The following is a 14,322-nucleotide window of genomic DNA, read 5'->3' as shown; positions in this document are numbered from 1 at the left end:
AATTAGCTGTGTGTGGTGGCACATGCCTATAGTCCCAGTTACTCAGGAGGCTGAGGCAGGAGAATCACTTGAACCCAGAGGCGGAGGTTGCAGTGAGCTGAGATCGTGCCACTGTACTCCAGCCTGGCAACAGAACAAGACTCCATCTGAAAAAAAAAAAAAAAAAAAAAAAAAAGAAATAAAGTAAATTAATCAGAAGGATGTATTTTAAATTTAGGCCTGGCACAGTGGCTCAGGCCTGTAATCCCAGCACTTTGGGAGACCAAGGCGGGCAGACCACCTCAGGTCAGGAGTTTCAGACCAGCCTAGCCAACATGGTGAAACCCCGTCTCTACCAAAAATGCAAAAATTAATCAGGCATGGTGGCACATGCCTGTCATCCCACATACTCGGGAGGCTGAAGCAGGATAATTGCTTGAACCCAGGAGGTGGAGGTTGCTGTGAGCCCAGATTGCACCACTGCGTTCCTGCCTGGGTGACAGAGTGAGACTCAAAAAAAAAAAGAAAGAAAAAAAGAAAGAAAGATGAATTTTAAATTCAGAATCATGATTTACTAACTTCTTTGTTCTATGTGCAGAAATGGGCCAAAAGTATGCATTTAATAAAGAGCAGAGTGCCAGTATTTGTTGTGAAGCCTGAGAGAATTAACATGGTACTCTTGTTTCCTTACAGCATGACCCAAGTTGCTCCAGGGCTAGATCACCGTTAGCCTAATTCCTAATCTTTCCACAGCTTTCCAGTTGCAGAGCTGTTAATCAAAAGTGAATGCACAGTACATTCCATATTCTATTACTTTACATTAAGAAATGGGAGTCAAAACATGTTAAATTATAAGGCTTTTGGAGGAGGAAGATTAGTAACATGTTTAAAAACATGCTTTTTCTTAGCCAAGGGCAAAATAGGTTTTGCAGTCATAGATCCGTCTATTCTGCAGTTAAAACCAACAATCGGCCGGGCGCGGTGGCTCACGTCTGTAATCCCAGCACTTTGGGAGGCTGAGGCGGGCGGATCACGAGGTCAGGAGATCGAGACCATTCTGGCTAACACAGTGAAACCCCGTATCTACTAAAAATACAAAAAGTTAGCCGGGCATGGTGGTGAGCGCCTGTGCTCCCAGCTACTCGGGAGGCTGAGGCAGGAGAATGGCGTGAACCCAGGAGGCAGAGCTTGCAGTGAGCCGAGATCGTGCCACTACACTCTGGCCTGGGTGAGAGCAAGACTCCGTCTCAAAAAAAAAAAAAAAAAAAAACCCATAAAATATCAATTTCCTTTTGATTTATCTAATTTCAGAGGTAAATTGTAGCTTCCCACAGTTTATGAATGGAATCTCGAAGGAGTTAGAAATGAAAAAAGTGTATCACTATGGAGATTATGTGACTTTGGAGTGTGAAGATGGGTATGCGCTGGAAGGCAGTCCCTGGAGCCAGTGCCAGGCGGATGACAGATGGGACCCTCCTCTGGCCATATGTACCTCTCGTAAGTGCAAGTACAAGGAATGTGGGACCTTCCCGGTCATGGTTATTGCTCATTCATTCATCCATATTGGCATCAAGTGTGGTGTGATGTTTATGGCATATGCTACCAGCTATGGAGTACAATATGAGCGTCCACCTCTTCCAAAAATCCCAAAATGAGAGTAAGGCCAGACTTTCTCTTCTCACACCTCTCACTCCAGCTCTGCACCTTTTTTGTCTATGTCACGTGGTTGCATGAGCCACACAGTAATGATTTATTTACAGCCTACGAGCCTTAAAAGAAATGTTTTCAGCATGAGTTAGGGAGCACCTTCCAAGCTGCAGAGAGCAGCCGGCCTGTCTCCCTCACCACTGTAGGCTACAGGATTTTAAGCTAGCACAGCTAGCACACATCATGTATCATTGAGCTCTGTAGAAGAGTGGCCCTCTGCTGGCAACTGAAAAGTACTGCAAGATAAAAAATTCTACCCACATCGTGGAGCAGATGAGCAAAATTAATAATGAACAGCCTTTCTTAATCCAAGTTAGTGTTACACTTTCCCCTCTCCCCATCTCTTATGACTCTTCTAATACATGGTTCTACACCAAGATTGTTCAAGATCCAGTTTTACAATTAATCCTGTAAATATGCTAATATGACTCACGGATAATATTTCTAAATTATCAGCTTGACACCCCCTTAATATCAAATTATATTCGCTTTTTTGGCAAAAATCTCACTGGATAACTTACTAAATGGCTTTAGAGTATTCTGAAGATCTGGCTGGGACTGACAGAAAACTCAGATAGTTGGGGAACCAACTGTATCAAATATTAGAACAAAATATAAAGCAACAATACAAAAGTCACTTTGCACCAGCACAAGAAGAGACATACAAATAAGTGGAATGAAATTGATATTAATAAAATAAAGGGGCCGGGTATGGTGGCTCATGTCTGCAATCCCAGCACTTTGGGAGGCCAAGGCGGATGGATCACCTGAGGTCAGGAGTTCAAGACCAGCCTGGCCAACATGGTGAAACCCCATCTCTACTAAAAAATAAAAAAATTAGCCGGTCATGGTGGCAGATGCCTGTAATCCCAGCTACTCAGGAGGCTGAGTCAGGAGAATCGCTTGAACACAGTAGGTGGAGGTTACAGTGAGCTGAGAATGCTCCACTGCACTCTGGTCTAGGTGACAAGAGCAAAACATTCTTTAAAAATTGTCCATTAAATTAACAATAAAAAGGTTATTAGGTGAACACCCAATGAAAAGCAAAGATGTGATGAAACTGATATTGTTGTGCGTTGAAGGTACTATTGTAAATTTGCAAAAACTCTTACGAAAAACAATTATGCAATGTATGTGAAAAATAATACAACTATTCCTGTCAGTTAGCCCTCCTAGAAATCTAATCTAAGGAAAAATATAAAATATTAAAATATTTTATTAAGCATTTTATTAAGGGTCTCATGAGACAGAAACCTAGAAACAACTTAAATGCAGAATAGAAGCCATTGAATGCACTATGATGCATCTACTAGATTATATTAGTTAGCCTTTGTTGTAACTTATATTTCTAGTGTATAATTAGGTGAAAACACACACACGAGAAAATGTGCCAGAACAGAATGTATCAAAACATTTTTTGGGTACTAGGATTGAAGTGATTTTTTCTTTAGCTCTGTATTATAAATTTTCTTCTGTAATTGTATTAATATTAATTTTTAAAAGTCTTCTCTGAGTGCAGAAGGTAAAATGAGAGTATGTGAATGAAACCAATGGCTTTTTGCATTAGAAAAAATATTAGACTGAGTCCTGGAGAAAAATTAGAATGACTTGTCACTGGCTGAGAGGTCCTGCTCAATCACATTGCATGCTAGAGTGACTTTTTGTGACTTTTGTCTTCCTTTTAGGTGCACGTGATGCTCTAATAGTTGGTAAGTTTCATGAAAGGTTTGCTGAGGAATTCTGGCATCTTTAACAGTAAGTACCTACCTATAATGAATGAAATGCAAAAAGAGAGATCAAAATATCTTGAGTTGTAAAGAGATCAAAATATCTTGAGTTGTAAAGAGATCAAAATATCTTGAGTTGTAAGTTCAACTAGAAAGATAATAATGATAAGTTAGGCCACGAGATAGTGAAACTGGCATTGTCATATGCATACTAAACAACCTTCATCAAAGGCTCTTTACTGTCTTTGAACCATTACAAATGAATAATCATTCATCAGTGTCAAAAATTCTTTATTTGAATGTGCTGGGAGAATGCAACTTCCTTCGGTTGCAACCTGAAGTATACTTCCGGATGGTGATCCTGCTCATTTGCACAAATAGAAAGCCACAAGACCAGTCTTCTGAGCCCATATCTTTGGTCTGCCTAAATAAGAATCATTTTGTAATAGAGTCTGCTTCCAACAGAATACTGTGGCATATTATTCCTACATCCCTTTTTACACATCTGGACACTGAGACACAGAGAGTTTATGTAACTTGCCCAAGACCACAGAATGGGGTAGCCTGGGTCTACCTACCTGTGGAGATTGTGCATTTTAACAGTCAATAAATGGACAAAGGACCTACATATATAATTCAACAAGAGAGAAAATTCCAGTATTGTCACAATGAAATGCCTGTGTGTTAAGCCTTAGGCAAGAGATATGGGCAGGGCCATGGAGAGCTGGTGGCCAGCTGCCCCATCACGGTTCTCACTTACTTTTGGAAAAGCTGAAGTTGGACTAAAGGTTACAAAACAGCTCAGATCACACCTTAACTGTAATAACCCTGTGGGAGTAAGACTAATGCTATAGAAACCCAGAGTAAAGCAGAATGTATAGTTACATCTAAAAAAAAAAAAAAAGCATTGGCAATCTGTAGTGGGACTAGATACTAAGACAGAATTTAAAACCTATGAGTTATATTTTCCATGCATGTAATTACCTTGTTTTACTGCCTAGGCACTTTATCTGGTATGATCTTCGTTATTTTATTCATCATTTTCCTCTCTTGGATAATTCTAAAGTACAGAAAAGGGTAAGTATAGCCATATTATCCCAAGAAATGTAAACTGTACTTACCCCTGCTTGGAAGTCAAAAGAAAGTAAAAGACAAACAAACCCATTGCTACATAAACAGATGTGGTAATTCTTATAAAGAAGATCCTTGACACACAGTATAGACAAAGAGGTATTCGCACTAAAGGAAGTATATAGGATACTAAGAACAATTTAAAAAAAAAACCGCTCTTGGGCCAGGTATGGTGGCTCATGCCTGTAATTTCAGCACTTTGGGAGGCCAAGGTGGGCAGATCACTAGAGGCCAGGAGTTCGAGACCAGCTTGGGCAACATGGCAAAACCCCGTCTCTACTAAACACAAAAAAATTACCCGGGAGAGGTGGGACATATCCCTGTAATCCCAGCTACTCAGGAGGTTGAAGCACAAGAATTGCTTGAACCCCGGAGGCAGAGGTTGTAATGAGCCAAGACTGTGCCGCTGCATTCCAGCCTGGGTAACAGAGTGAGACTACATCTCAAAACACACACACACACAAACACACACACACACAGCATTTTAAGAAGGAATTGAGTTTTACAGAAAGAGAAAGTAGGCAGATGGAGTTTTTAAAAAGTTGTTCATGAGGCTACTGATATCCTAGTTTTGCTAAGACATTGCAGACACCTCCCTCTAAGCCCAGGTCCTATCACAGCACTAGAAGTTAAATTGGGTCACTTATGGCACACATATCATATGGCACACATATCATATGGCACACATAGCCTGCCAGTGGGGAATAATTGAGACTTTCCATTGGGTATTTCAATATATAAACAAATATTTTGTAAACACCATTAACTTTTTTTTTTTTTTTTAAGACAGAGTCTTGCTCTGTCACCCAGGCTGGAGTGCAATAGCATGATCTTGGCTCACTGCAACCTCCGCCGACCGGATTCAAGCGATTCTCATGCCTCAGCCTCCTGAGTAGCTGAGACTACAGGCATATGCCACTACACCAGGCTAATTTTTGTATTTTTAGTAGAGAAAGGGTTTTGCCATCTTGGCCAGGCTGGTCTCGAACTCCTGACTTCAAGTGATCCACCCGCCTCAGCCTCCCAAAGTGCTGGGATTACAGGTGTGAGCTACTGGCCCCAGCCATCATTAATTTTTTAAACTTGAAAGAAAAAAAAAACTTGCAAAGACTAAGATCTGAATAAAGAAACATCTTTGACAGGGAAAAGAACCTACACAGCTTTTGAACTGGTTGATTATATTATAACAACATCAGTGAAGCCAGAATCAATAATACCAACGTTATATAGTTGATGAGCAAATTGTATACCCATAGAAAAACTGAATTTGTAACTTTTAAGTGAACAGTTTTCTATAGCAAATATTCTAAACAAATGCAGTTCCCTACAACAAGCTTTACAGAAATTGAAGTTTTGATATTTCACAAAGTTGCCAATATACTTTTTAAAAAGTAGTTTGTCATAGTAGATCTTGCTGTCAACAACCTGGTCAGGAACTCAATTTCGTGGGAAAATACTGAATGAGTAGAGATTTAAATTTAAATTTTTATCCTTCCTGACTAATGTTCTCTATATTTTACGGCTTGACATATATTCTTTGCTCTTCTCCATTACAAAAAGGAAAAGTAAGTAGCTGGGCGCTTTATCTTAACAAAGTACTTGTGTCAATACACTTTTCCTCTTAAAGTTTCTCATTAAGTACCATATATTAGTGAGTTAATTTTTTTTTTTAAATTACTAAATCTGAATTAAAGAAGTTGGGGCTTCTAATTTCCTGTATCTATACCACTCTCTAGTTGAAATCACACAGGGTAAATGATTACCTCTTCCTCTTGAAAATATTCAAGATACTTCAATATCTTGAAGATATTTGAATATCTCCACCCTTCTAACTATGTCATTCTTCATTCCTTATGGCCCATTCCTTGTTAATCAACTAAAGGGTCAGATTCTCAAGCCTAACTACTGATTTGTTTCACCCACATATTTTAAGATCATTTCCTCATATTAATCATCTTCAGGCATAAACATGACTCAATAACCATTTCATAAAATTATTTCTTTTGAAATGATTATCTTGTATAGCCTAAGCAACCTCAGAGCATATACCATTTCTTCACGTTTTCCATCTCGTAAAACTTGCCTCCTATTTTTTCCATATTCTTTTAAAGTGTAATGTCCATGGCACAACCATTCTCTCTGACCAGTGGCTACCAGAAATGTGGCAGAAAGAAAGATCATGATCCTTGCTAGACTTAAAGGTCAGGGAGGTAAACCTCCCAAACATCTATGTAACCCACACTAAAACCTATTATATAGGTGTAATCCAGGAAAATTTTTAAACATTTTCTAAACTTTTACTTTTGGCCTGTTTCACTTCTTGGGACTGTAACTGCCTGAAGGGTTCTTCCTGCCTGTCATACAGACAAAACCAATTCCCTGAGATCATGGTATATTGCAGTAAAGAAAGAGTTGAATTAACACAAGGCCAGTCATGTGGAAGAACTGGAGTTATCACTCAACTCAGTCTCCCCAAGAACACAGAGGCTATGGTTTTTATAGATCATTTGGTAGGAAGGGAGCTAGGGAATGGGTACTGCTGATTGGTTGGGGATGGGGGTGTGGGAAATGGTCCTCATGTGCTGTATCCACCTCTGGTTGGGGGCCACAGGACCAGCTGAGTCATGAGTCACAGGTCCAGGTAGAGTCAGTCAGTTGCCAAATGCAAAAACCTGAAAAACATCTCAGAAGACCAATCTTACATTCTACAATAGTGCTGTTATCTATAGGAGAAATTAGGGAAGTCACAAATCTCTGAGCAGTAATGGATTATAAAAACCATGACTATATTTTAGCAGAGTTCAGGTTCCTCTCATAATCCTAAACTCTTGGCCTTTCATTAGCTTTCGGGTCCTGAGCAAGGAGGGAGCTAGTCTTAGGAAGAGACTGTTATTATCCTTGCTCCAAAGTTAAATTATAAACTAAATTCCTTTCATGGTTAGCTTGGCCTACACCCAGGAATGAGCAAAGGCAGCCCACCTGTAAGGCTAGAAGCAAGATGAAGTCAGCCGTGTTAGATTTCTTTCACTCTCATAATCTTTGCAAAGGTGGTTTCAGGATAGTGAGTGCATTTCCCTAAAAAAACACCATTGATTTTCATGTTAGAAATAACACATAGCTAAAATTGGGAAGAGAAAGTCATAAACTTAAATAATCAGAAGGCAGAGGTCCCTTCTCTTGGAAGGAGTTGGGCTGATTAATCATGCAGTCATACTTCCTTGAGTGGGTGTGGCCAATAGCTAAGTCGTTGTGGCTACGTGAGGAGGGCTGATTATTCCTTATCTGGAGCTCAAGCTTCCCTCACAGAAACACAAGGGCATAAAGGTCCTCATGGCAAAGAAGTAGGAAACCATGTGGGAAACGCATAATATGAGTGGAGAGTATCATAGTGGTCCTCAAGTCAGAAGAGCTGTTTATCCTGGAGCTAAAAAAGACTGACAGAGATAGAATAGTGTAGAACAAGATGGCCTGCTTTACGGGAGAGCCACTATCACACCACGCCTGGAGAGATTCAGGTTGACATCTATCTTAAACACTGGAGACAATTCAGAAGCTGCATGAGCAGTCTAAAGACTTAGCAAGAAACTAAAATGAGACTGGGCGCGGTGGCTCAGGCCTGTAATCCCTGCACTTTGGGAGGCTGAGGCAGGTGGATCACCTGAGGTCAGGAGTTTGAGATCAGCCTGGCCAAGATGGCAAAACCCTGTCTGTACTAAACATACAAAAATTAGCCTGGTGTAGTGGCACATGCCTGTAGTCCCAGCTACTCAGGAGGCTGAGGCAGGAGAATCGCTTGAACCCAGGTGTTGGAGGTTGCAGTGAGCTAAGATCGTGCCACTGTACCCCAGCCTGGGCAACAAAGGCAAAACTCCAGCTGAGAAAAAAAAAAAGAAAAACAAACAAACAAACAAAAAAAAAAACAAGAAAAGAAACTAAAATGCGACAGAAATAGAAGGAATACACACACAGAAATGATCTCACCTTCTTTAAAATGCTCCCCAAGGAGGCCTACTTTAACTATCCTAGTAAAGATGACATGATCCCACCCCCACATTCCCAATCTCTCTTATCTTGCTTTATTTTTTTTATAGATTTATCCTCTTTTATTATAGTTAATTAAATAATTACATCCCATGTTTATTCTCTCTCTCCCTCAATGAAGTCGAGAATTTTTGTCCTATCTTCACCAATGGATACATAACAAATCTAAACTGTCCCTGGAACAAAAAGAGTCTCAATAAATATTTATCAAATGAATGAGTGAGCTAAACACCACTAAGAGTGTTACCACGAGGGGAAATTTCTGCCCTAATTCTCTACCAAGTTAAATGGTGCATCTTTAACTTGTTTTAAACTTACTCCAGGTTTCAAGGCTGCCCCTTGTTCTAATATACCAACTGTCTCAGTCTGTTGGTATATATAGTTGGACAGCTATACCAAAAACTTATATAGACTGGGTGGATTCAATAAGCATTTAAGCTGGGTGCAGTGGTTCCCACCTATAGTCCCAGCTACTTGGGAGGCTGAGGCAGGGGTGCTGCTTGAGCCCATGAGTTTAAGGCCAGCCTGGGCAATATGGCAAGACCCTGTTCCTAAAAATCATTATTTCATTTCTAAAAACCAAGCATTTATTTTTCATAGTTCTGGTGGATAGAGAGTCCAAGATCAAGGCAACTGCACATTCAGTGTCTGGTGAGGCTCGCTTTCTAGTTAAAAGACTTCAATCCTCACATCAGGGAAAAGGAGTGAAGGAGCTCTCCTGGTCTCTTTTCTAAAGGCACTAGTCCCATTCACAAGGGCTCTGCTCTCAGGATCTAATTACTTCTCAAAGGTCCTACCTTTGAGATCCTGTAGTAATTAGATCCTATAAATTTTCAACATATAGATTTGGAAGGATACATTCAGTCCATTGTACCAACACTGAATTTAGTAAGCACATCTGCTTAAACAATATCACTACTTGTTGATTTCATGTGCCTTCTCAATCCTCAGCTTTCTCTGATTAAGAATACCTGATTACTCTGCCCATTTCCTCTGCGCCCTCCACCTTGGCCTTTCCACTCTCTATTACCACTATCTCTTGACTTCTTGGTCTCCACTATACTCCTCACCATCCCTGCTCCCTGGACTGTGAGCCCCTGTGAGCAGGGACCACCTATACCCACCCAAAACAATTTTTTTTAATGATTTTTTAATCTCTACTTGTACAGCAGTCAAGATTAATAAGAGTAGCAACGGTTAATGTATTTACAAAAACAGTTAACATGTTTATTTATAGATTTATTTACCATTTATTATCTTCTTTGGTCCTCAAAACAACTCTGTGAGGTACGTAGGCCCAATCGTATTGTTATCCCAAAGCATAAACACTTTAGGTTCAAAGAAATTCAGTGGCTTGTTTAAAAGCAGTAGGAAGTTGTTAGGAATTAGGCCTTTAGTCTGGATTATTTAACTCGAAATCTTTGTGCTAGTATTTTGACAACGTTAGTTTCCATTTCTGAATCTGACTCTATATTACTGAAATTCAGTATCCAGAACTGTATATAGTACAAATCTAAAGTATTTTCCTTTTTTCTTTCAATATTATTTTTCTCCCTATATTTTACTGAATTTGTTTTAGCTACTCTGGTATATTGAACCAGTATCTTTCCAGAGAGCAGTATGCAATCTCTCCTTTTTGTTACTCTATATTCTGAGTTATTTGGCTATGAAACATTAAGGTATTTCTTTAAGGGCATCTTTCCGTATTGAGATTTCCTGGCCTTTCACATAGACTTGGCAAGTTCTTCCGGTGATTTAATCTTACTGCCTTGATATTACACTAGTTAAAAATATGCTGCCTGCACATATTGATATTTCATTGTGTATTTACAACAATAATTTGTGATAATGTCAAATAAGATAGGTCATGCATTGATCACTGAGGAATAATACTGGGTAGACTTCTTCATTCAGAGCCCATTATTGCCTCTTGTTACTGCCTCGTACCCACTCCCATTTCTACACAAAATGGCCTTGTCCGCAGTCAAAATTTCAAAGTTCCCATTGTTGTGATGCTTAGAATGATAAACTACCTAAGGCCATCCTTTGTGAAGGCTCCCTGAATTTTCCTCTGTTCACATTAACCACCAGTAACTAACCAGATAGCTCTTCATTCAACATATACTCACCAAGATCATATTCTGCAAAACCGCACGTACCACTCATCACCCAAGACCACTTTCAGAACATTACTCATCTTACTGCTTAATCACCACTCGTTGGAAGGTCACACCACCTGGCTACATACCCCTCCACTCTTCCTCACCCGTGGATCTCAAGTGTGCCTTCCCTATCCTATGAAAACTCTGTCCCCTGAAGCAGTCTGCCTCTTTTTCTCAAATGACGCTGTCATTCTAATTTCCATAAGAGGGTAAAGAGTAACTGAGTGATGAGGAAATAGTAGTATGTGTTGAAGTGAGTTAACTCTTCAAGTTTCCATTCTTAAATCCCTAATACCAATGCATACATAACATTTCCAGGTACTGGTACTGTTTTATCATTTCACTGATAAAAGATGAAGTGTTTATTAACCCCCAAAGAGGCAGGGTACCATACCAGGTGAGGACGAGAGATTTGCAACTGCTAAGGCCTGTGTTCAGTCACTTACGCTCTATGAGACCCTGAGCAAGATACTTATCCTCAGTAAATTTCATTGTCCTTGCCTGTGAAATGGAGATAATAATAGTTCCTACCTTATTTAACATAGTGCCTCACTTATGATGCATGTCAGAAAATGTTAGCTATTATTTACACATGATTGTTATTACTGATATTCAAAAGTGAGTAAATATTACTTTTTACTGTCAGTTCTTAAATACCTTCATGACAGCTACTGTTGCTCCCCTAACTGTGGGTATTACTTGTACAGAAAACAGAACATATATCTTCACTATAGGAGAAAAAGGAAGCCTCGGGTAACATTGCAGTGCAAAGTCATTCATGTTGTGCAGCTTAAGTGTCAAAATCTTGATGTAAAACCCTATTTACTAATCAAAATTATGTCAGAAATAGTGAAATGCATGGCATGGACATCTGCCTATAAACAATTTAGAGTATTCTGACACAAAATATAGGATGATTTTAGTATTATTTTCTAATCTAAGTTTTTGCTTAGTATTAAAAGATGAGATTTGGTTATGATTTTCCTTTCAGACATCTTGCAAAGACATCAGGAACTTAAGGCAAATGATACCTTAAATTTCCAAATGCAAATTACTAATTTCTTTCAAAACAGATACTTAAACGATTAAGACAGTTTTTCTATTTTTTTTACTCTGCCAATTAGCAATAATGCACATGAAAAACCTAAAGAAGTGGCTATCCATATACATTCTCCAGGAGGCAGCAGCGTTCATCCCCAAACTCTGCAAACAAATGAAGAAAATAGCAGGTACCTATATACATACTGAATTCAAAATGTTTTCAACAACTCAAATATCAAAAATGGAAACAATACTTGAATATGATACTGTACTAGGAAGGTTATTGATACCAAAGAAGTTAGAAAGTACTTCAGGAGCTGGAAACTTCTTTATGTTTTTATAGGATGATTATTGTCATTTCCACTGATTTGGGGTGATCACTCTAAGTCAGTGCAGTGACAGTCACTGCTCTTTCAAAGCATTCCTGTAATTTCCTGGATTTATGCTATGAAACTTTGAGAAGTAGTATGCTTTTCTTTTTCTTGTGGAACCCCAGCATTTGCTGCTTGTTTGTACCCCCAAGTCTTCCAGGTTCCCTTAAATGCACAGAGTCACTTTAATGTCCTCTGGAGACTTTCACTTTACCTCCCCAGCCTCCAACCCCCTTGATTTCTGACTTCCACTTAATTCTCTACTTCATTTGGCCTCTTTGACTGCCCCTTCTTTTGGTCCTCACTCCCTTGGGCTTATTAAATGCCTAACCTTTCATTCTACCTATTCAAAGCAGGCTTACTGCTAGCTGTTGTGTAGTACATATTGCTGAAGATTTGGGGTGAAAAGGGAAATTATACCATAATCGAAAGTGGTATACATCAATATTAGAAATCACTGAACTAAAAAATAACTAGCACACCAGGGACCCGAAAACTACCACCTGTGAGCCAAATCCAGCTGGCCACTTATTTTTGTAAATAAAGTTTTACTGGGGCACAGCCACATGCATTCGTTTGTCTACTGTCTCTGGCTCCCTTTTATACTACAACAGCAGAGCTGAGTAGTTGCCACAGAGACCCCAAAAGCCAAAAGTATTTACTATCTGGCCCTTTAGTGGAAGACTTTGCTAACCCCTGAACTATATCATACTATGAGAAATTTCTCACTGGCTAGTTCCCCTTTTAACCTGGGCTTTCCAACCTCTTCCCAGGCCTCTCCCTCTCAGTGGATACTCCCCTCTTTTGTTCAAATCTTTACTGCATTCTTGAGGTATGCAGTAAATACAGGCATTTAGACTCTCGGGCTTGTTGCAAATACAAAACTCCATTTTTCTTTAACATCCAGAGCCATTTATTTGGCTCTGGCTTCCTTTGGCTATGCCCAAGAATCCTAAAATGTCCTACCCATAGGTGTTCGGGGCATTTTCAGGAACAAGATCATCATATGCCCTAGAACAGAAGTAGGCCAGTCCTGTAGAAAGCAGAAGCAGAAGCACCACAGTCATTACTAAATTTCCTTTCTTTATGTCCCACCTCTTTCTCATATACATGCGCATTAATCTAAACCTGGCATGTTATACCTACACACATCAGAAATCCTAAATTCAACAGAGGACAGTGGAAGGGGCCACAAGAAAAGGAAAGGAAGTGGAAAAAGGTATTTTATAGTTAACCAATATAAGTAGAAGCAATTCAAACTTTTCTAAACAAAAAATTACAGATTATGTCCTATTTTCTCCTATAATAGAAATGAATTTGCAATGCCCTATTTATTATCTGTCTTCCTAGTCACTTTGCTTCTAGCTTATCTGTCATTACTGTTTATGAAAACAAATAAAATATGCAATGCTTTTTTGAAATTCAGGATTGATATTTTACTTTTTGAAGCTTTAATGTCTGTCCTGATTCTTCTCAGATGGGCATTTGTATACACTGGGGGATACATGGTTAATGCTAATGTACCAATGGGATATAAAAATCATAAGATGAAAATGGCATGGTTTCCTAGAGAATATATTTTTCTAGTGTTACTCCAATTGTTAAAATAAAAATTGTATTATTTCAACATTAACACAAACACATTTATAAGGGAGCAAAAGACAAATAAATAATGCAGGAAGTTTAAGATAAAATAAGATAGAAAATATTGTGTTTTCAGGGATGCTTTAACCTATATCTCCAAAGTTCTTGGGTGAGGCATTCATTTTCCTTTACTATCAGAGTGCTGTGGGGGAAAAGTCAGACAGAACTGATTCAGGGCCAGCTGTGTGGCCACCCATTCACAAACAGACAAAATAACAGCAGACTGTGAGAACAACAACCATTTTTACAAGAGTCCATTTTAAAAATATTCCACAATGATAAATTGTTTGATTTAGCCTCATTCCTGTCAGATTACCTGCCTAAAACACTTTTCCACCTTTCTTTCTATCTAAATTCCCTGAACCCAGCTCAGAATTCAATCAACCAAGATGCTCTCCCAAATAACTCTAGTCCAAAATGGTGTCTCTCTTTGAAACTCACGTTTCCTGACTACACCGTTTAAAAAATAAACTACCTTATTTTGTTTTTTGGTTCCAAGATGGCCGAATAGAAACAGCT

General features: G+C 39.0%; 1 protein-coding gene across 2 annotated transcripts in view; it reads left to right on the top strand.

The window, feature by feature from the left end:
• CR1 (complement C3b/C4b receptor 1 (Knops blood group)) overlaps positions 1-14,322 on the top strand; it is a 204,860-nt gene that overhangs the window by 102,565 nt on the left and 87,973 nt on the right. The window contains exons 35-38 of one of the 2 annotated variants that reach the window (XM_025396262.1): positions 1,291-1,476; positions 3,372-3,395; positions 4,415-4,490; positions 11,872-11,976. The exons of the other annotated variant lie outside the window; for it this stretch is intronic. Coding sequence (XP_025252047.1) covers positions 1,291-1,476; positions 3,372-3,395; positions 4,415-4,490; positions 11,872-11,976 — 391 coding nt within the window. The remainder of the gene's footprint in view (positions 1-1,290; positions 1,477-3,371; positions 3,396-4,414; positions 4,491-11,871; positions 11,977-14,322) is intronic. 2 annotated transcript variants of the gene reach the window in all.

The sequence above is a fragment of the Theropithecus gelada genome, chromosome 1 (genome assembly GCF_003255815.1).
Source record: "Theropithecus gelada isolate Dixy chromosome 1, Tgel_1.0, whole genome shotgun sequence".
In the NCBI taxonomy this organism is placed as follows: Eukaryota; Metazoa; Chordata; class Mammalia; order Primates; family Cercopithecidae; genus Theropithecus; species Theropithecus gelada.
Note: the sequence above shows the minus strand (reverse complement) of the source record. Positions and strands in the feature narration are given on the sequence as shown.